The 20,409-nt window shown below is 36.0% G+C and overlaps 2 protein-coding genes across 37 annotated transcripts in view; one reads left to right on the forward strand and one right to left on the reverse strand.

Annotated features, from left to right (window-relative positions):
- The window catches only part of NEXN (nexilin F-actin binding protein), a 55,784-nt gene extending 46,732 nt beyond the window's left edge, over positions 1-9,052 (forward strand). For 2 of the 3 annotated variants that reach the window (XM_063624150.1, XM_063624152.1), the window contains 3 exons: positions 5,865-6,050; positions 6,307-6,664; positions 6,746-9,052. In XM_063624150.1, the coding sequence (XP_063480220.1) occupies positions 5,865-6,050; positions 6,307-6,664; positions 6,746-6,759 (558 nt within the window). In that variant the 3' untranslated portion in view covers positions 6,760-9,052. Of the gene's footprint in view, positions 1-5,864; positions 6,051-6,306 lie in introns of all 3 variants that reach the window. The other variant, XM_063624151.1, reaches the window with a different exon arrangement.
- Positions 7,889-20,409, reverse strand: part of FUBP1 (far upstream element binding protein 1) — a 36,345-nt gene continuing 23,824 nt past the window's right edge. For 7 of the 34 annotated variants that reach the window (XM_063624136.1, XM_063624123.1, XM_063624121.1 and 4 more), the window contains 4 exons: positions 19,437-19,511; positions 12,997-13,142; positions 10,372-10,418; positions 7,889-8,107 (listed from right to left, as the gene is read on the reverse strand). In XM_063624136.1, coding sequence (XP_063480206.1) covers positions 8,074-8,107; positions 10,372-10,418; positions 12,997-13,142; positions 19,437-19,511 — 302 coding nt within the window. In that variant the 3' untranslated portion in view covers positions 7,889-8,073. Of the gene's footprint in view, positions 10,419-11,168; positions 11,397-12,248; positions 12,756-12,996; positions 13,143-13,216; positions 13,277-19,436; positions 19,512-20,409 lie in introns of those variants that run through there. The other 27 variants (XM_063624148.1, XM_063624147.1, XM_063624141.1 and 24 more) reach the window with 10 other exon arrangements.

Below are 20,409 nucleotides of genomic sequence, written 5' to 3' on the forward strand. Positions count from 1 at the left end.
CATTGGTGTATACAGTAATCTGGGAAGTAAACAGCAAAAACACATGTAGATCTTAGACTTTGAAAGACTAGCATTGTTTCAAAATCACCTTTATCAGTGTTAAAACCGATAGTGAATGTCAAATGGTTCACTCTAGCAAAAATGTTCAAAAATATTTTTTGGCTGGGCGTGGTGGCTCATGCCTATAATCCCAGCACTTTGGGAGGCCAAGGAGGGAGGATCACATGATCTAGGAGTTCTAGGCTAGCCAGGGCAACATAGTGAAATGCCATCTCTACAAAAAAATTATACAACTAAAATAATATATTTTTTGGCCTATGTTTTAGTTGAGTCAGTAGAACCAGTGTATATTCAAGTTAAACTCCAGATTATTCATACTTTATTTTTTAGATGAAACCCATAAAGCCTCTAGTATTTGCTCAAAGTTATAGCAGTAATTCAGTGTGGAAGAGCCTAAATGAGAATTCTGATGACATGAATTTGAATTACCTTCAAACATAAAATAAAGAGGCAATCACTGACCTGCATGCTTCTAGCTTAAGGACTATTTGTGATTATGAATACTAGTTTAAATGAGATCTAGAATTTTTTTTCGGCCAGAATTGCCATCCTGTAATATTTAACAGAATTTAACCTATATTCTAGAAATACATTTTGATCAAATATTCAGCTAGCAAAACAGGTATGGGAATTTGGGAGGGCCTTCAAAGGAGACTGAATAAAAGGATAGAATTAAGAAACTGTGTGCCAATTATTGGGACTATAAGCAATTCATTATTATTGAGGCATGCACGAGTGCAAAGGACAGCAAAATGAAGATGCAAGCATAACTGAGATGATCATGGAGTCTTAGATGCCATGTGAAGGGATTTTTAAAATATGGATGTTGGCTGGGCATAGTGGCTCACACCTGTAGTCTCAGCACTTTGGGAGGCCGAGGTGGGTGGGTCACTTGAGCCATTTCAAGACCAGCCTGGGCAACATGGCAAAACCGTATCTGTACAAAAAATACAAACAAATTATCTGAGCATGGTGGTGCATGTCTGTAGTCCCAGCTACTTGGGAGGCTGAGGTGGGAGGATTGAGTTTGGGTGGTTGAGGCTGCAGTGAACTGTGATTGCACCACTGCACTCCAGCCTGGGTGTCAGAGCAGGACCCTGTCTCTAAAACAATAAAGCATGGATATTGTCAGACAGATATTGTCTATATAGCTAGATCATGCTGAAGCTATATGGTTTTAGATACATGCATTAAAAAATTATTTGAGGCCAGGCGCGGTGGCTCACGCCTGTAATCCTAGGCACTTTGGGAGGCCGAGGCAGGTGCATCACCTGAGGCCAGGAGTTCAAGACCAGTCTGGCCAACATAGTGAAACCCCGTCTCTACAAAAATACAAAAATTAACCGGGCATAATGGCAGGTGCCTATAATCCCAGCTACTAGGGAGGCTGAGGCAGGAGTATTGCTTGAACCTGGGAGGTGGAGACTGCAGTGAGCCGAGATCGCACCACTGCACTCCAGCCTTGGTGACAGAGTGAGACTCCATCTCAAAAAAATAAAAATAAAAAATAAAAAAATTATTTGAATGACTACTATGTTTCAGGGACTGCTTTGGACACAAGACATCAGTAACTAAACTTACAGTCCCTGTTCACATAGTGTTTAGAATCTAATGGATGGGTTGGGGATTGGGAGGGGTGGAAAACAATTATCAGGTGGTTAACAAATGAAAGCTATTAAGATTAATAAAGCAAAGTAAGGGAAATAAGAGTATGTGTTACTGTTTTGTACAGTGTGGTCAGAGGTGGCCTGAGGATTTGAACTAAGGCTGGGATGTAAAGGACAGATAAGTATGCAGGAGTCAAAACTGGCAGGACTTGGGGATGGTGATGGAGAGGAAGAAAGAGGAAGGAATCACAGTGACAGGGTATACAGTAACAATACGGGAAACCAGACTAGAGTTTGGAAGGAAAAGAGGTTCCATAAGCTATTTGACACAAATGGAGATGCTGTGAAACATCAACCAATCAATCTGATATGCATCTAAGCTTGTGTGACATACAAGCCTAAGGCCTGGGTTAGTTGTAGATAAACCTTTTCATCACTGCCAAAAGCAAACACCATTTCTATTTTTTAACATCTACAAAATGTTGAACATTTTTAACATGTTGGATCTGTTGTTTTGGGGATATATATGTGGATATAATCTTCCTTTAAGTTTAGTCTACAGCCAGGTGCGGTGGCTCACACCTGTAATCCCAGCACTTTGGGAGGCCGAGGGGGGCGGATCACCAGGTCAAGAGATCGAGACCATCCTGGCCAACATGGTGAAACCCTGTCTCTGCTAAAAATACAAGAATTAGCTGGGCGTGGTGGCACGGGTCTGTAGTCCCAGCTACTCAGGAGGCTGAGACTGCACTCCAGCCTGGCGACAGAGTGAGACTGTCTCAAAAAAAAAAAAAAAAGGTTCAGTCCAATGATGTATGACGAAGAAAATTCTCATTATTGTAAGTACTATAATAGAAATTACAGAATCAAATTGGGTGGAGTCAATATACTTAGGATATGTTTAACAGGGCCAAGAAGGTGACATTTAAGCTGAGTGTGAAGGCTGAATAAAAGTTGCAGGTAAAGAGGAGACATTCCAGATAGAGGAGAAGCCTTTCAGATTAACTCAGAGATTGTAAAAATATATCTGGGGAATGGAAAACAGATTCAAAGGACTACAAGGCAAGGTTCACAGAATAAGTGATAGGATACAAAGTTGTAAAAATGGGTTGTGGCTAGTTAATGAAGGTCTTTTTAAACCTTGCAGGCACTATGATCTGGGGAACAATGTTAATAACTTTTTAGGTCAGAGTAATAAAATATTTATGTTTATGCAAGAATTCTGGGACCATGGAGGATGAACTGGAAGACAGGCATGAAGCTGGGGCCAAGGGAGAAAAACAGACCTAACTAACAAAACTAGGTTAGATTCTGGTATGGATAGGAGTTAAACAAACAAAAAAGGGTTATAGGTTGCTTTTTGGGCAGTTGGTTGTGGAGGGGGCTAACATTACTTCAGGATAACTAGATGATGCTATAGAGAAACCAGGTCTGGGGAGTTGGGGTGAATAGTTTTGGCATGTAAAGTTTGAATGATATTTGGATAAGGTAAAGGCAGTCTAACAAAGGTCCTGAACTAAGGTGAGAGGCAAGCAGATTCTAACTTTTACGGATAGCACTGGAAAGTACAAGTAGATGAAGCTGCTTATAAAGTTAATTGTTGAAAGTGAATTAAACCCTGGAGAACACCAATATTTAGTGGATGAATGGCCAAACATCAGTCTTTATAGGGGTAACATGGAAGGTAAAGAAAAGTTCAATCAGCATGCACTTGCTTCCTTTTGTTAATGTTAGTGAAACCTTAGCAGTCATACCTATACCTACAAAATAAGTAGGTGAGAATAACAAAAATAAGATAGGTGACTTCTTGTTTTATTGCTATTACTCTCTAGTATACATGGATGTGGAATTAGGACGTGGCTGAACTTTTATACCCTATCAGAATATCCTGAATGGAGTTTCCTCTGGAGGACAATGAAGTCCCTCCTATCATACCTTTCTGGCTTAAAGGTGATTGAAACTGTATTGAAAAACTTGTTAGCGGCTGAGCGCGGTGGTTTACGCCTGTAATTCCCAGCACTTTGGGAGGCCGAGGCGGGCCGATCACCTGGTCAGGAGTTCAAGACCAGCCTGGCCAACATGGCGAAACCCTGTCTCTACTAAAAATACAAAAATTAGCCAGGCGTGGTGGCAGACGCCTATAATCCCAGCTACACAGGAGGTTGAGGCAGAACAGCTTGAACCCGCAGGGGTTGCAGTGAGCCGAGATCACACCACTGCACTCCAGCCTGGGTGACAGAGCGAGAAATATCAATGTTCAATGTGTCTTCAAAATGCTTATATTCTTTCAAGGCTCAACTCATTTATATAACCTTACCTAATCAAAGAATTCCACCCCAGCTCCTGTAGCACTTAAACATGTACCCCTCATTTGGTACTTAAATGCCTTATATAACATTTGAATTTCTAGTTAGCTTTTCCAATAAAGTCTACTCCAAAACTATCTTATGCCCCATTGTATCTCAAGGAAAATACACTGCCTAACTGCTGACTTTAATAGTCATGGGCTGAGAGTACCAATGCCCTATAAAGAATGTACCTACAGAATTCCATTTATATTACTCTCTTAGATTTCTTTCCCAGAAACATGTTTTAACCTGGCTTTTTAGGAGCTCAAGAAAATTTGACAATTGTACTTGACTAAATAACTGTTCATAAATTTTCAGCTCAAGAGAAATTATTTTACTTACTCAAATTTATTTTCTAAATGCAGGTTTGAGGCAGCTAAATGAATAGTTATGAATTTGCATGAATAGGCTAAAATCTGAAAGGCAAGTTATTAACTGGGAGGGACTCAGAATAGCAATTATTGTACCTGCTGAAATATTCCATCTTAAAGGTTCATTTGGTAAAGAACAAAAAAAGTGTATACTGTGAACAAAGAGGTCCTTTTTAAGTCTCAGAAGTCTGTTGAGATAAAACTACGGTAAGCAAATCATGGTTTAACATGTGTTTTTCTTTTATGTATTATAATAATAATTTAAAAAACGCTATTCATTCATTCATTCATTAGCAACAACCACAGTCAGGCATTATATTTATCAACTGAAGGTAAATAATGGCACAAAATAGAATTTACGCATCAGGTACCAGGTTGTCTGATGTTCCATGATTTTCTAACATCAAATAAAAAATCTAATGCAGAACCAGAAAAACCATCCAACTATTTTAACCTCCTTCTACTCCTTTCATCGGAAATAAGGTAGGTACAAGGTACGAGGTGTGAGGTGCAACACCTCAAACTGAAGTGAAACACCCGAACCAAGCTTTTTCTTATATAGGCAATTAAACTGCTTGTTTGAAATTTCCCTTTAGTTGGATGTGGCAACCTGGAGCAATTTCCTCATAGTACTATGAAATATAAATGGTGAGATTTCCAACTAGATCCACAAATGCCTAGGTAGTTAGAAACCAAAAGTCAACAACTGAAGTACTTTAGAAACCATGAATTAACTACCCACATTAACCCCACTCCACCAAAACTGCTCTAGAAGACCTTATCATTACCAAATTATTATTTTCCTACACACACTATTTGACAGTTGAGACTCTGCTCTTAAATCACTCCCTTGATTATTACCCTGGCTTCCAATTCACCCCTCAGATGACTCAAACATATTTTACTTAGTGATTTCCTCATGTTTCAGCCATTGCCTCTTTCAACAGTTGTCTCTACCTGCTTTTCTACTTGTAAACACCCTTTCCCTGCCATTTCACCATCAATACATTATTTGGATGGAATTCATTAGGGACATAGTTCTAAGAAGGGTAAAAAAGGAAAATCATTAAGTGAGAAAGAACAGATTTCTCTTATTATGCAGTAGGGAATGGTATGGACTTATGGGAATCAAGGGAGTACTTTTAACAATTATTTAGAATGTATAGTATTCTGACCTTTTTCAATTAAGTGCTATCAAAACCAAGCGGAGTTGGTAGGACAAACAGGCTGGGATCCCAGTGATATTGTGATCTTTACATTTGGAGAAAAAGACTATAACTAAGAGAATGCTTCATAAATGTTATCTATCACTTTTCCTGAACTGGGGAGTTAGAAAAAATCTGAGTGTCTGCAGTGTAGCAAAAATATGCATTACAAACATGTTAATCATTTTGTACTTCTAAACACCTTTGGAACTAGTAACGCTTCTTTGTTTTTAGAAGGCAAGCAATTGTTAATCTTGGCCCACTTTCTTGCAGGAAGATGATGTTGATGTTAGGCCTGCAAGAAAAAGCGAGGCTCCATTTACTCACAAAGTGAATATGAAAGCTAGATTTGAACAAATGGCTAAGGCAAGAGAAGAAGAAGAACAAAGAAGAATTGAAGAACAAAAGTTACTACGCATGCAGTTTGAACAAAGGGAAATTGATGCAGCACTACAAAAGGTACCAGGCTTACATATCCTTTATTTTCCAAAGATGCCCTCTTAAAACCCATAGTTTTATAATTAAGTGGGTTAAAAAAATGTTTTAATAGCTTTCTTTCAAGTCACTGGAATTTACTGTTAAGTACACTTTGTAGTAGGCACACTTGTATGTTCTTTACTTAAAAAAAAATTTTCATTTCAAAATTGTTACTACATTGCTGCCCTGAAAATACTATATTATAAATGCCAACCTGAATGCGTTTATTTTAATATAGAAAAGAGAAGAGGAGGAGGAGGAAGAAGGTAGCATCATGAATGGCTCCACTCCTGAAGATGAAGAGCAAACCAGATCAGGAGCTCCATGGTTCAAGAAGCCTCTTAAAAACACGTCAGTTGTAGACAGTGAGCCAGTCAGATTTACTGTTAAAGTAACAGGAGAACCTAAACCAGAAATTACATGGTGGTTTGAAGGAGAAATACTGCAGGATGGAGAAGACTATCAATATATTGAAAGGGGAGAAACTTACTGCCTTTACTTACCAGAAACTTTCCCAGAAGATGGAGGAGAGTATATGTGTAAAGCAGTCAACAGTAAAGGATCTGCAGCTAGTACCTGTATTCTTACCATTGAAAGTAAGAATTAATCACTCTTTTTATCTTTTATTCTATTAATTTTTGTTTCCTTAAAATCACTTTTCTTCTTCTCTTTTTTAGCTGATGACTACTAGCTCCCCTCCCCTCTCCCTGGAACTTTCTCTTTCACTCCAGCTTTCTTACTACATCCATCTTTTCTGTGGCGGGGCCAAAAAAAGGAAACCAGGAGTGCCACTATGCTGACTTCTTATTCCTTTTCGTAACAGTCTTCAAAGCACAGCTCATCTAAAGAATGCCTTCTTCTTTTCCAAATAAGCATCAGATTTATTGCCTATTATGCAGTAACAGTCAATAAAATGTACTTATGGGGGGGAATTATTCTATCAATCAGAACCTATTATAAAGACTGTGTATTTCCCATAGACGTTTACAAAAACTATGTTTATAAAACAAAAACAAAAACACACAAACCTAAGTAGAATACATTATTTTGCATGAAGGAATGTCATTTCTGAGCTTTTTACACCTAAAATTAGGCTGAAATAGCTGAGATAATTTGGAACCTATCAATTTGAGTGGACTTTTTCTTTAGTAGTATGCCATTTTGGTTGTAGTTTCAAAGTCTTTCTGAAGCAGATATATTGGGATTGGAGCGGGGTGGGGAAAAGTGTCACTCCTTTCTGAGGAAAAGGGGAGGAGCATGGAGAAAAACAAAAATTAAAGGACTTTAAAGAAAGACTGGCTATATAGTGTTGAGTGTTGAGGATATTAAACATGTTATTTTTCAAACGTATGTAATATATACTAAATTTATAAAGCAAATTTATGTTGTGATCTTGCCTGAACAAATTATATTTTAATGAAAAAACTTTGTATTAATAGTTCACGCAAGAGAAAACTTTCAACATAGTCGAAGGCTTCAAGATCTAAGTGTATCAGACTTAAGGAAAAAGTGGCAAAACCTTCGATTTAAAATTCTAGTCTTTAAAATGAGTTTGTAAATAATTAGCTATTATGTTCTGTTAAGTTGTTTTATATTTTAATTTTCTGGAAGATGATTTTATTTTACCATGTGAACCCAAATAAAGTAACTTCTGTATTTAAAAGTCTTTCTGTATTTTAAGACTTGTGCAACCAGATGTTACCCTTTTATCATTACAACTTTTTAAAATCTTTTCTCACAGTAAACATTAAAAAAAAAAAACCCAGTCAAGTAGAAAATTTTACCATGTAATATATGTATAAAAACCACAAAGCACTCCCTTATAATATTCATCAATGTACATTTATTGAGGAAACCATAATGAATACAAAATTACAGCAATCATGTGACCTTTTACATACAATGTCATTAAAGCAAACTCTAAACCACAGTTTGTAAAGTATTCAATTTACCTCAAGTCCAAGCTGCATCTCCCTAAGACACTGTTCCCATCACAGTAGCCATTTTAAGCCAATCTTCTTTTTACACACGGGTAGTTTCTGTAGAGAACATTTTTCTCAGGACGAAAATGCATCGAGCATGCATAAGAAAAAATATATATATATGCGCAAATACATTTAAGAGTTTCTATAGGGGTATCACTGAAGAAAATAAAACCCTGGGATTTATTTGCTTATTAAAAGCACCAATTTTAAAAAATCCCTCAAAAGCTTATATCGTGGCAAGAAAAATGAAGTCACTAACTCAACAAAAAACGTAACTTTTAGAGCCAAAATTATCTTTAATTAGGTATTGTTATAATGCATTTTAAAGTGAGGCAGAGTTTGCAGAAAATAAAAACAAGACATCCTCACTATTAGTAAACTCTACATCATTATTCTACACAACAGATAACTTTCTAAGTACAGCTGATTTTACTGGCAGAGTATTCAAACAAATAAAATGCTATCACTTCTGAATGACTCTCCTTTCCCTCTGAAAGTACTCTGCTATTCCTACCCAAACCCACCCTTATGAATTAACTACCAAGATAATTTGTTTAAAAGATATATTTTACAATGTTTATAAACAACTAGTATCAAATTACTAGTTTTAGTATTAAAACCATTTTTGATATTAAAAAATAAAACTATACTTGTCATTTCTAAAAGAAACATCAAACCATAGAATTCTAAGTATCACCACACTAAGCTGCCTTAAAAAAAAACTAAAAACATTGTCAAATTTGTTTAAGTGCTAAATAAAATAAGTCAGTTCAATTTCAATCTAAACTATACATTGTTTCTAACACTAATATCCAATGCATTCAAATCAACTGGCTCACCTTTTCTGCTTTCCATTTATTTCAGACTTAAGATCAGCGTCATTTAAAATAATGCTTATAGTATCAGTGAAGGCTTATGGTAATGAATAAAAGAATTCTCATGAGACAGAAACAATGCCCCAATATCTATTATCATCAATCTATCTTTTTTTTTTTTTTTTTTTATAAAAATGCAATCTACAACCAAAACTCGACAGGCTCTCAAGTTTCAATGAGCCCCTTTATATTATCAACTGTACATACCTATCATTGACTATTAAAACATAACATACACATAAATGTGGTGTAGTAACTATGTAACTTAAGAAATTTAACAGTTCATGGAACATTTAAGATCAAGTGAATAGCACTTTAAAATGAAAAGTGATCAAAAGCAGGTACATTACACCCTATACCATATTATGTATGGGAATACATTTCATATTTCTCAATTATGATTTGCCAATTTTACCTTCTACATTGAGCCCTTCTATGGTCCATGCTCATCGGCTCACCAATGGCATACACTCAAAGGATTCCTCTTTATGGGTAACTATCTCAGGACCTGATTTTATGAGCTATGATTTGGTGCTTGCAGCATCTTCAGCACTGTGTGTGAAAATGAAGGCAGTATTTTTGAATATTTTTCTTTGTTGCAGAGATAAGCAGGAGTTTTAAAAGGATCAGCACATTTTAGAAATCGAATAAACAAAACTGATAAGATGCTGCTTTCATACATTCATCTTAACTCAAAATATGTACCAGTTAAAATCATCTATAAAAACACACAAACATTTTAAACTGGCAAAAAATTAAATAAATGCAGCGTCAGTTATTAAAATATTATTAAATCAGAAAAATACTGATTGCTACAGATTATGAAAGGTTATTTGCTATACAGTTAACATTTCACTGATGCACATGCCTTTTATCAAAACATACTGCCTTATAACTTTTTCCTTTTTCAGCATATAACTTTTGTCTAAGAAAAAAATCATAAATTCTAACCCATAATATCCTTACTGAATTATTATAGTTTAAGAATAAGAAAAAAATAAAGAAATTATAATTTTGGAGGGCAAAGAAATTTTCTGTCCATCATATAAAACAGATTGTGAAGGCTGTTGAAGTTTCTAAACAAGTGATTTCCTAAATCTTGAAAACTGTGTAATTGTCCTTTCTTAATCTTAACACTTCAATATTTGGGGAAAAAATACAAAAAGATTTGGATGTAGTTCAATTACTGCAGCAATCTACTCATCATTTTCTTGTCTTAATTAAAAAAAAAAAAAAAAGTAAAACAAAAAACATTACCCAGAAATGTAAACAGTTGCTTTAACAACTTACAGACTTTCCACTAAGATGGTAGCATAAAATAACAAAATACATTTTGGGGAAGCAGTAGCAGATTGCCTTTGAATACACAACCACAAAAACCTCACAGGGACAACATTAATGTACTGAAATATTTATTTATATATGTCCTTAGGTTGTGCTTACCTGGTGCTTTTTGCAGCAGAACCTAAGGTGGAAGGTCTGGGAAGGCACTGTGAAGTATAAATAATTGCACTGTTTGCAATTAATAAAGATTTTAAACCTTAAATGAATCAAAATCAACAGCCTCCAATTTGTGAGTTATGATACTGAATTCAACTGAACTACTTCTTCAGTTCAATTAATAAATGCACCACTTTCCTAAAAGGTCATCTATAAAACAGTATCATGCAAAATACTGCAATTGTTCACGTCAAAACCCTACTCTTAAAGATAACAAATAGCTAACTCCTTAACTATTAAACTTCTAACTAGAACTATACATCCAGATCTAAATAAGGGTAAGGGAAGTCACTCTAGGTTATATAAAACAATCAAAAACATTTCAAAATATCTACAATGAACTGTACTGCTATTTCCATCCTGTAGGTAATTCTCAACATTTATGTCCTTGTACCTCTTCCTTTAAAGTATATTCAAAACAACAAATGGTGCTCCCCACCAATGACAAAATATATATTTATAAAATGTGTTAAAATTGCTACATTGCTTATTATTTGCAAACTGAAATCCCCTTCTGTCTGATACATTTCAAGACTTTCATATTAAATATAGAAGATATGCATATTTTACACTGAAAAACAATATTTTAGGAGCACCAGTGAATAATACTATTCAACTTTGTTAAGTATCAGTTTTCTTTAGCTATAGCTAAAGCATATAAAAAATACTTACCCATTAAGCTCACTTTAAAAAAAAATACAGAACTATGTATTATTCTATGTTAAATTAAGAAGCAGTTATGGTTTTCCAAGATATCAGCACTGTATTCCAACATAATATTCACACAAAGTATGGCATTTGCATTATGTGGAACATTGACAAAAAGATACTGTTGCAGTTCATCAATTTGTCATTCTGATGTACTTACAGTGCAATGCTCCTTGAAGGAACACAATCAAGGATGATACACAGCACAGTCCTCCTCACCCCTACAGAGCTAGTTCTATACTGGCTGGATCAAACCTGCACTTCAACAGACAATGGCAAGACAGACTGTATTTGCATGTAGTCTAATATATTAATATGCAAAGAGCCAACAAATATGCAAAGAGTAAAACAATGGATTTCAACAAAATATCAGAACTTCAGCATGAGTGTTAAAGAGTAATAAAATGACTTCAAGTACATAAAAAAATTAAGTTGATTCAATGATTGGACTTGTGCATTTACAAAACAAAGCTTATCTATACTGCATAAAGAAAAAAAAAGCTTGAACGTTTCCATACCCCATTTATGTTTCAATGGCAGATGCAATGTAGCTATACTTTTTGCACACTATTCACTTTTCTATCCTAAATTTAGAAAGAAACACACTAACATTATATACATTGAAAGAGTTGCTTCACATGGAAAAAAAACTGTTCTTATTAGACTACTCATATTCACTATCTGAAAACTGTTTAAAATTAGTTATGCCAAAACAGTCTTGGAAATCAAGTATTATGAAATTAAGAACAGAAAGGTTAACTGTTATAGCAGCAGTACAGGTCTGAAACAGTGGTCATGTATAAAAGGAAATTTCACTGTTAATGCAATGGAAGTATGCCAAAAGATCATTGTACACACATGCAGTTTTTAATCAAACAGAAGGAAAAAAAATGAAGATATCAGGATTACTTGTGCTGAAAGAGCCAAATACAATAAATGGAAAAGATCCTCCAATCTACCACTATACTGCAAGGGGGGAAAAACATGCCAGTGTTTAAAAAACTCAATATTTCATGGGGAAAGCTTATATATTTGTGTATATGTATCTTAATTTATCATTGCTAAGAAATTATGAATCCTTTAAATACCCACATATCCAACTTACCGACACAGGAGGTTTCATATCATTTATTGTAAAGCACAAAACAGGCATTTTAAAAGTGAAAGTATACATTGAAAAAGTACATTTATATCACAAAGCATCAACCACATAATTGCAAATACATTTGCTGGAATGTGTACATCTACACTAAATACTAAAAACAAACCAATTTTCATTTCTACACAGAAATATTAACCTCCTATCAGTAGTGATAGATATTTTGTACATTTTCAAAAAAAAAAAAAAAAAAACACTATTTTAAACCAAAAACAAAATTAAGATCTTCATCAAGTCGTCTGCATCCATATATTTAACAAAGGTTTTTTTCCCCCACACAATGAAGCAAATACTGTATTGTCCACTTCTTATTATTGGCCCTGTGCAGAAGAGATACATAAGAAATACACAAAAAGTTAAAGAAAATCCTTGAAATGGAGCTAATTCAGGAGTGAATCCTTTAAGAAAGAAAAACTGGTTAATATAAATGGTGGTGGCTTCTTGCATGATTTGCAAATCCCTGGGGGAAGAAAATTTATTTTTAAAATCAAAGGCATTGTAGAAATATTCAGCACTCAGATGCTGGAAAGCATTATAAAAAACAAACAAAAAAACCCAAACAATACACCGTAGTACTTCATTTAAATAATCATACTTTGCCAGATAAAAATTTAAAAGGCCAACACTCCCAAACAGACAAACAGTAAACATGCAGAAAACAGACTGGAGTAGAAATCAACAAATTAGCAATTACATTATACCTGAGGTGCTGGAGGATGCTGTGGCATTCCCTGGGGACTTGTCTGGGCATAATAGGCTGCTTGTTGTCTATAATACTCAGCCCAGGCTGCACTATAATCTGGCTGACCACCTGGAGGAGCCCCAGTCGGAGCAGGAACTGCTTGACCTTTGAAAAAAAAGAACTTTGTTGCTGTAACCACAATTAAAAGTCCAACATCTCATTTCTAATAAAAACAATACCTTGCTTCTTATAATATTCCTCCCAAGCCTTTGAATAATCTTGTGTCTGCCCTTGTCGACCTAAAAAAAAAACCCCCTAAATTTTAATATAAAATTACATCCACTGTAACTACAGGTTATAAGACAGAAGCACAGAGGGTCAGAATTACTCATGTTTTATTTAAAATATTCATTAGTAGTGTCAGGAAACTACTCCGCAATTAGAAAAAAAAAAAAAGAACACTATTTTCTTTTTGCCTTACAATTAATCATTAACTTTTAGTTCTAGAGCGTCATTATTAGTAAAAAAACAAAATCAACCCCAAATCCACACTGCTTTAGCTAAGGATTTAGGCATAATCTTGATTCGATTCCAGCATTACAAAAAGAACATTTTTGAAAAACTTTAAGCCCACTTAAAGGCAATGATTTAAAGACTTTATTAAGACCTACCCAAGACTTTTTCCTGATTAGTAACCTATAAAGTGTATGTACACACACACGTAATAATATGTTAGTATTAATAATTTATTCCAATTACAACACAATGTTATTAAAAGTAACCCGACAAGGAATAAAGAACAAGATCAATGAAAACACATAAAACTCAGCTTTCACGATCAGGTCTTTTTCCAAATGAGGTGACTTTGCTGAATTAAGAGACTAAAGAAATATAGCAATGAAACGCAACGCATGAATCTTGAATGTACTCTGAATTAAAACACACAGACGACAAAAGACATATTCCTGACAACTATGGAAATTTAAATATAGTCTGTATGTTTGTGATAATATTGAGGGTATTTATTTTCAGACAGGGTCTCACTCTGCCACCCAGGCTGGAGTGCAGCGGTGCAATCATGGCTCACTGCAGCCTCGACCTCCCAGGGCTCCGGTGATCCTCCCACCTCAGCCTCTAGAGTAGCTGGGACTACAGGCCCACCATGCCTAGCTGACATTTTTCTCTTTTTTTTTGTAGAGATGGGGTTTTGCCATGTTGTCCAGGCTGGTCTTGAACTCCTGGACTCAAGTGATCCACCTGCCTTGGCTTCCCAAAGTCCTGGGATTACAGGTGTGAACCACTGTGCCCAGACATTGAGTTTATTTAGAGCAAACTGTCTTGTCTGCAACTTACTTTGAAATGGTTCATATACAAAAAACATACATATAAAGCACATACAGCAAACTTTTAAAAAATGATGAAGCTGAGTGTCTGATGCCTTATTTCCCCAATTTCTGAAAGTATCTAATTTTCTAAATAAAAAATTGAGAATAGAGAGTATGTGTTTTCCTATTCAGTTTTTTTACTTAAGCACGATTTTATTTCATTTGTAACTCACTTGGCTTTGTGAAATAATTACCATAGACAAAAATACTGGAGCATGGACATACAGGAAGCTCTTTTTATGTTTGTAGGATGTTGCCAACAAGACCAATTTCATAGTTTCAGAAAGCAGTCTATCACCATTGTAAAACAGGTCACAGAATCAAAGTAACTGAGTGGAAGAATTTAAGATTTATGATTCTTTAAAAATGCATGAAAAAAACCCTCTTTTCTTCGGTAACAGAGAACTCTCATATACTATTAAAAATTCTCATATTTTCCTGTCTTCTATAAATAACTGTTCTCAAAGAGGAAGTAAGTTCAACATTTTCCTCTTACAAGACACAATTCAAGCAAATCTGAAACAGGTTTCAATATTTAAAAAACTGGTGTGACAACAGCAATAAAACCACACGCTCTCTCTTACAGGCTGCACACTTGAAACCAAACCCGATCAAGGTAGCAATCAATATTCTTCAGGTTTTAAACCCCATTGTAAGAGTTACTCATTTTAGAGGCAAATTAACAATGTAAGATGGTAGAAACAGACATATGCATTAAGAAAATTCATCAATGTTCCCTTAAAAAACTATAACCTCTGCAAACTCCTATATCCCTGTGGAGAGCTAATAGTAAACACTTTAGACTTTAAGAAAAACCAAATTTTTGGTAAATAAGTTGGTAGTATTTGACACTCCCATCTTAAAAGATGTTCAAGAAAAGCTGATTTCACTCTTCCAATCTAAAGGGCAAATGTGATTTATCTTGCCCAGTTGGAAGTAGAGAAAGAACTCTTTCCCTGCCCCTTCAGACATGTACTGCCTTATCTTGCTCCCCTTATTCCTCTCTTTAGTTACTGGATTTTTTTTGTTTTCAGACAGGGTCTTGCTCTGTCACCTAGGCCGGAACACAGTGGTAGTGGTGTGATCATGGCTTAGTTACTGTTTGATGCCAGATAGTTGACTTTATACTTCAGTAGAACATTATCCAATATTTATTATAGTTTTATAATTATAATGTATAAAGTTTAGCCTTAAATTTCTTTCATCCAAAAGATAAAAGACTTGCTCTAGAGTTAGCTTGTAAGATTCTATTAGAGCCTAAGAGCCAGCCTTGCTTGAATAGATTTTCACACTCAGTTGTCTTCCCATATACCTGTACCTTTCCCACAAGTCCTCATTCTACCCTCCTTTAGGCTTAAGGTAGCAGATTCTTAAGGGTTCAGAGTCTACCACATCAGTCTTTATCATAATGGCCTTAAGTCAAACTTTTCCCAAATGTCTTCACTTCTCCAAACAAGAATTACTCCTTTCTATTTTGAAACCCTGTTTGTTCTCTTAAGGGTCTCTTATAAAAAATCCCTCTATTCTAGCTTTAAAAATACCCATCTTTAGATTGCTGCCATTCCTTTTAACTCTCTGAAATCTTATCAGGATTTTCTCTACTTGGGAGGCTGAGGTAGAAGAATTGCTTCAACCTGGGAGGTGGATGCTGCAGTGTGCCGAGATCGTGCCACTGCACTCCAGCCTGGCGACAGGGAGAGGCTACACCTCAAAAAAACAAACAAACAAACAAACAAAAAAAACTATCTTCTTAGTTTGGTGTTATCCTTGGGAATTTAGAATTGTTTTAAAATATAAACCTAATTTTGGAAAACTTAACCCACATCTGTTTTCAAGTTTTTTTTTTTTTTTTTTCAGTAAATAAGCGAATAATGACAAAATCTATGAATGAAGTTTTCTGTTCTTGACAAGAAAAACTGAAATTAGGCTCCAAAAACTGTGAGAGCCTGCCTAGTTTGGCAAAAGGGGCACTAGGATGAGGAATCAGGAAATCTGAAGTCCTAGGATCATACCCCTGCCACTGGAAAAGTCAACAACAGTTGGCTTTGAGATAAAGATATCCATCTCCCTAATATTCCCTTTCTCCTTCCATTTAAGAAATGTGAAGACTGAACCAAGTTTTATGCTTTAAGGTTTCTTATTTGTTGTAAAAAGATCCTGATGACAGGTAAGGTACCTAGAAGAAATTAAAGCAGTTAAGCAACTAATCATTTACAAAAAGAACTTTTATAGAAAAAGACAAATTGACCCCGTAGCTATGATGATGATGACAAACACTCATCAAGCACCTGACTAAATTACCTAGCATTATTTCCTTTAAGTTATACATATGTGGCCAGGCGCAGTGGCTCACGCCTGTAATCCCAACACTTTGGGAGGCCGAGGTGGGTGGATCACCTGAGGTCAGGAGTTCGAGACCAGCCTGGCCAAGATGGTGAAACCCTGTCTCTACTAAAAATACACAAATTAGTTGGGTGTGGTTGGGCGCCTGTAATCCCAGATACTTGGGATGTTGAGGCAGGAGAATCGCTTGAATCCAGGAAGCGGAGGTTGCACTGAGCCGAAATCACGCCATTGCTTGGGGAATAAGACCAAGACTCCGTCTTTAAAAAAAAAAAAAAAAAAAAAAAGGAGATACACATGTGAGGGACTTGCCCAACTAATCTATTTTGCTCATAAAATTAACAGGTGAGGCTGGGTGCAGCGGCTCACGCCTGCAATCCCAACACTTTGGGAGGCTGAGGTGGGTGGACCACCTGAGGTCAGGAGTTCGAGACCAGCCTGGCCAACATGATGAAACCCTGTATCTACTAAAAATACAAAAAATTAGCCGGACGTGGTAGCAGGCGCCTGTAATCCCAGCTACTTTTGGGAGGCTGAGGCAGGAGAATCGCTTGAACCTGGGAGGCAGAGGTTGCAGTGAGCTGAGATTGCACCACTGCACTCCAGCCTGGGCGAGAGAGTGAGACTCCCTCTCAAATAAATAAATAAATAAATAAAATTAACAGGTGATTATTGTGGTACTACAGAAAAACAACAGAAAGGGTGGGGTAAGGAGGTTCTTTAGTCATACAGCATTATTATTTAATATCTAATTATTATTTAATTATTTCTATGCCATGTTTTCCTACAGAGGATTCAAGACAGTATAGCATAGTATCTCTAACTGGCAGGGAAATGGTAAAAAAAAAAATAAAAAATTAAAGACAAGGTAAAATTTCTTCCCTTAACAATAAAAATTAGAATTCAACCCACCCACTCATTTTGAGTAAAACATAAAAAAGTAAAACAAAAAAGACTGAACAGTAAATTAATGGCCATATTACAAATAATCAATAAGGTAAAATAAAGCACAGAAGCCAAACTCATTCCTCGGTAATTAGCTAAATCCATTAACAAGCCTTTATTTTTACCTACTTAATAATTACTAGGGACCCTATCTAGGGGACATTACCCACTGAGAAAATAGAAGTTGAAGTTAGCAATTTTTAACCCAAACACGTGACCAGGTCTCACTATGATGCCAAGGCTGGCCTCAATCTCCTGTGTTCAAGGAATCCTTCCACCTTAGCCTCCCAAGCAGCTGGGACTACAAGTGTGTGCCACTGCATGCGGCTCATGCTCAAGTCTTTTAAAATGGTGATGCTATTTAATTAAAGTTAAGTTGATTACAGGTCCTGACCACAGTGCTGTCAGGGCACGATTTTTTTTTTTTTTTTTTTTTTTGAGACAGAGTCTCGCTCTGTCGCCCAGGCTGGAGTGCAGTGGCGCAATCTCGGCTCACTGCAAGCTCCGCCTCCCGGGTTCATGCCATTCTCCTGCCTCAGCCTCTCCTAGTAGCTGGGACTACAGGCGCCCGCCACCACACCCGGCTAATTTTTTGTATTTTTAGTAGAGACAGGGTTTCACCGTGGTCTTGATCTCCTGATCTCGTGATCCACCCGCCTCGGCCTCCCAAAGTGCTGGGATTACAAGCGTGAGCCACCGCGCCTGGCCAGGGCATGATTATTAATAGCATCCCTATTCATTCTAAAAAGGATCCCAGTTCAGAAAATAAATTATGTAACCAATCTTAATCAGAGTATGCTGTTTTTAAGTTAAAAGTTTCTTTTTGCAGAATTGTAGCTACTGTAGATCTGCCTAAGCTAGGTCACAAAAACATAAATTAATCTGTTAAAGCCTCAGATAGACGGAACATGACTCTCCTAGGAAGCCATTCTGAGAGGAAAAACAATTCTTTTCTTCCTTTAAAAAGAAACCAGTTGTGCAGAACAACTTTATCATCAGGTGTATGTAATTTTACATCTAGAAGATTAAAATCATCACCCTTCTGGAAATTTTTCTTTCTGTGGAGAATGAGAAACATTCTTTGCCAAAGAAAACATTGAAATTTACATTGAAAATCCCAAGTAGACCGTTATCTTATGACAAAACTCTACCACCTATAGATTCTTTTTCTGCTAGTGAAGGATAACCAAGCTTACCAATTTAGCTTTCATTTGTGACATCTAGCTGTGGTATGTCACAATTTTAAATGACTAAGAGCAAAAGCAGCTGAAACATAGTGATTTGTCCAGAAGTACAGTATCAGGTTCCAAATGGTCCCTAAAGAGACAATTCGGGAGACAAGCTTGGGACTCAGACCTTCTTGGAAGCCAGATTCTGGTTCCATCACTTGGTTACTTTCCGTCACTGCAGATTACTTCTTACCTGCTTATCTTGCAGCAAAAATAATGGTATCACACACAATCAATTTTCGCCTGACACATAAAATTTAACCTTATGCCATTTAGACTGATAATATATATAACTGTCATTGTCAAAAGTATAGTAATGTTAACATTGTATGTACCAGTAAGGACATTTCTAGTTTCAATTAATAACTGGTTGACAAATGCAATTAGAAAAAAAATATTTCCTTGCTACATAACCACAAATTTAAAAACTGTAATTTGCAGCTGTCTTGATATGTTTACAAGTCCAGTGATTTTATTCAATTATTCTCTTCCTGAAGAGAATAATCTGTGCTTCAATTTAATTAAGTATGTATTTTCAAGAAATGTATAAAACATACCCATTTTCTTGTAGTACTCTTCCCAAGCCTTGGTATAATCAACCTGTCCAGCTGGGGCTGGATTCTGCTGATCTCCTTGTTCAAGCAAAACAAAACAAGAAACAGAATTAAAGTTTTTAAAAGGCAATTTTGGCCGTTTCCTTGGGTGTAGGAGCTGGCAGGGGCCTGCAATGTGACAGTTAAGGGTAGGAGGGAGGTACTATGTGGTGGTGGCATCCCTACCGGTGCCAAAGATAGCAGGTACTGGGGGTACAGAGGCAGTGGACAGAAAAGAAAACCAACCTGTTTGGAAGACTGGTTATATTAAACATATAAGTAAATGTCAAATAAGGAAATACACTGAGGATACCAGGTTTCTCACCATTTGTAAACAAGTACAAAAAAGGAAAAGGCTTGAAATCCCCAAAATGCTGAAATGGACGTGGTGATATGAACATAGTTTTTAAAAATATATCATATATTGACGTTTATGTGTTTTTTGGTATGTGTATGCAGGTATGCATGTATGTAAATATATTTCCTAGTTCTGTCTGTTGAAAGAAGCTAGAAGCAATTACACCTCAGTAGCAACAAGCATACTCAAGTCTCGTTTCTACCATACTCTACTAAAAGGAATCGGAACTCTTTGAAGAAATAGCTGACTCAAGGGCTGGAGCCCAGAAAGCAAAAAATAACAATCTTACTGTGCCAGACAGTATGGAAGTGCTTAAAAGAATGACAGGTATTTCAAAAGGATATAGGCACCACCCTGAATATACACCCTGACTGGCCAAATCCAGGATAATCTGATTATCAAAATTATAAAAATACTTTAAAAATACAACCTATTGCAAAAATCAGAAATCCATAATGATATAAAGAACTTAATATATCAGTGTTGACTTACTGATTTGGAGGGCTGTATCATGGTTATGTATTTTTGAAGTACCCAACAGGACATCATGTCTACAGTTTAGTCTTCAATGATTTCTTT

This window comes from Symphalangus syndactylus, chromosome 12 (assembly GCF_028878055.3).
Source record: "Symphalangus syndactylus isolate Jambi chromosome 12, NHGRI_mSymSyn1-v2.1_pri, whole genome shotgun sequence".
In the NCBI taxonomy this organism is placed as follows: Eukaryota; Metazoa; Chordata; class Mammalia; order Primates; family Hylobatidae; genus Symphalangus; species Symphalangus syndactylus.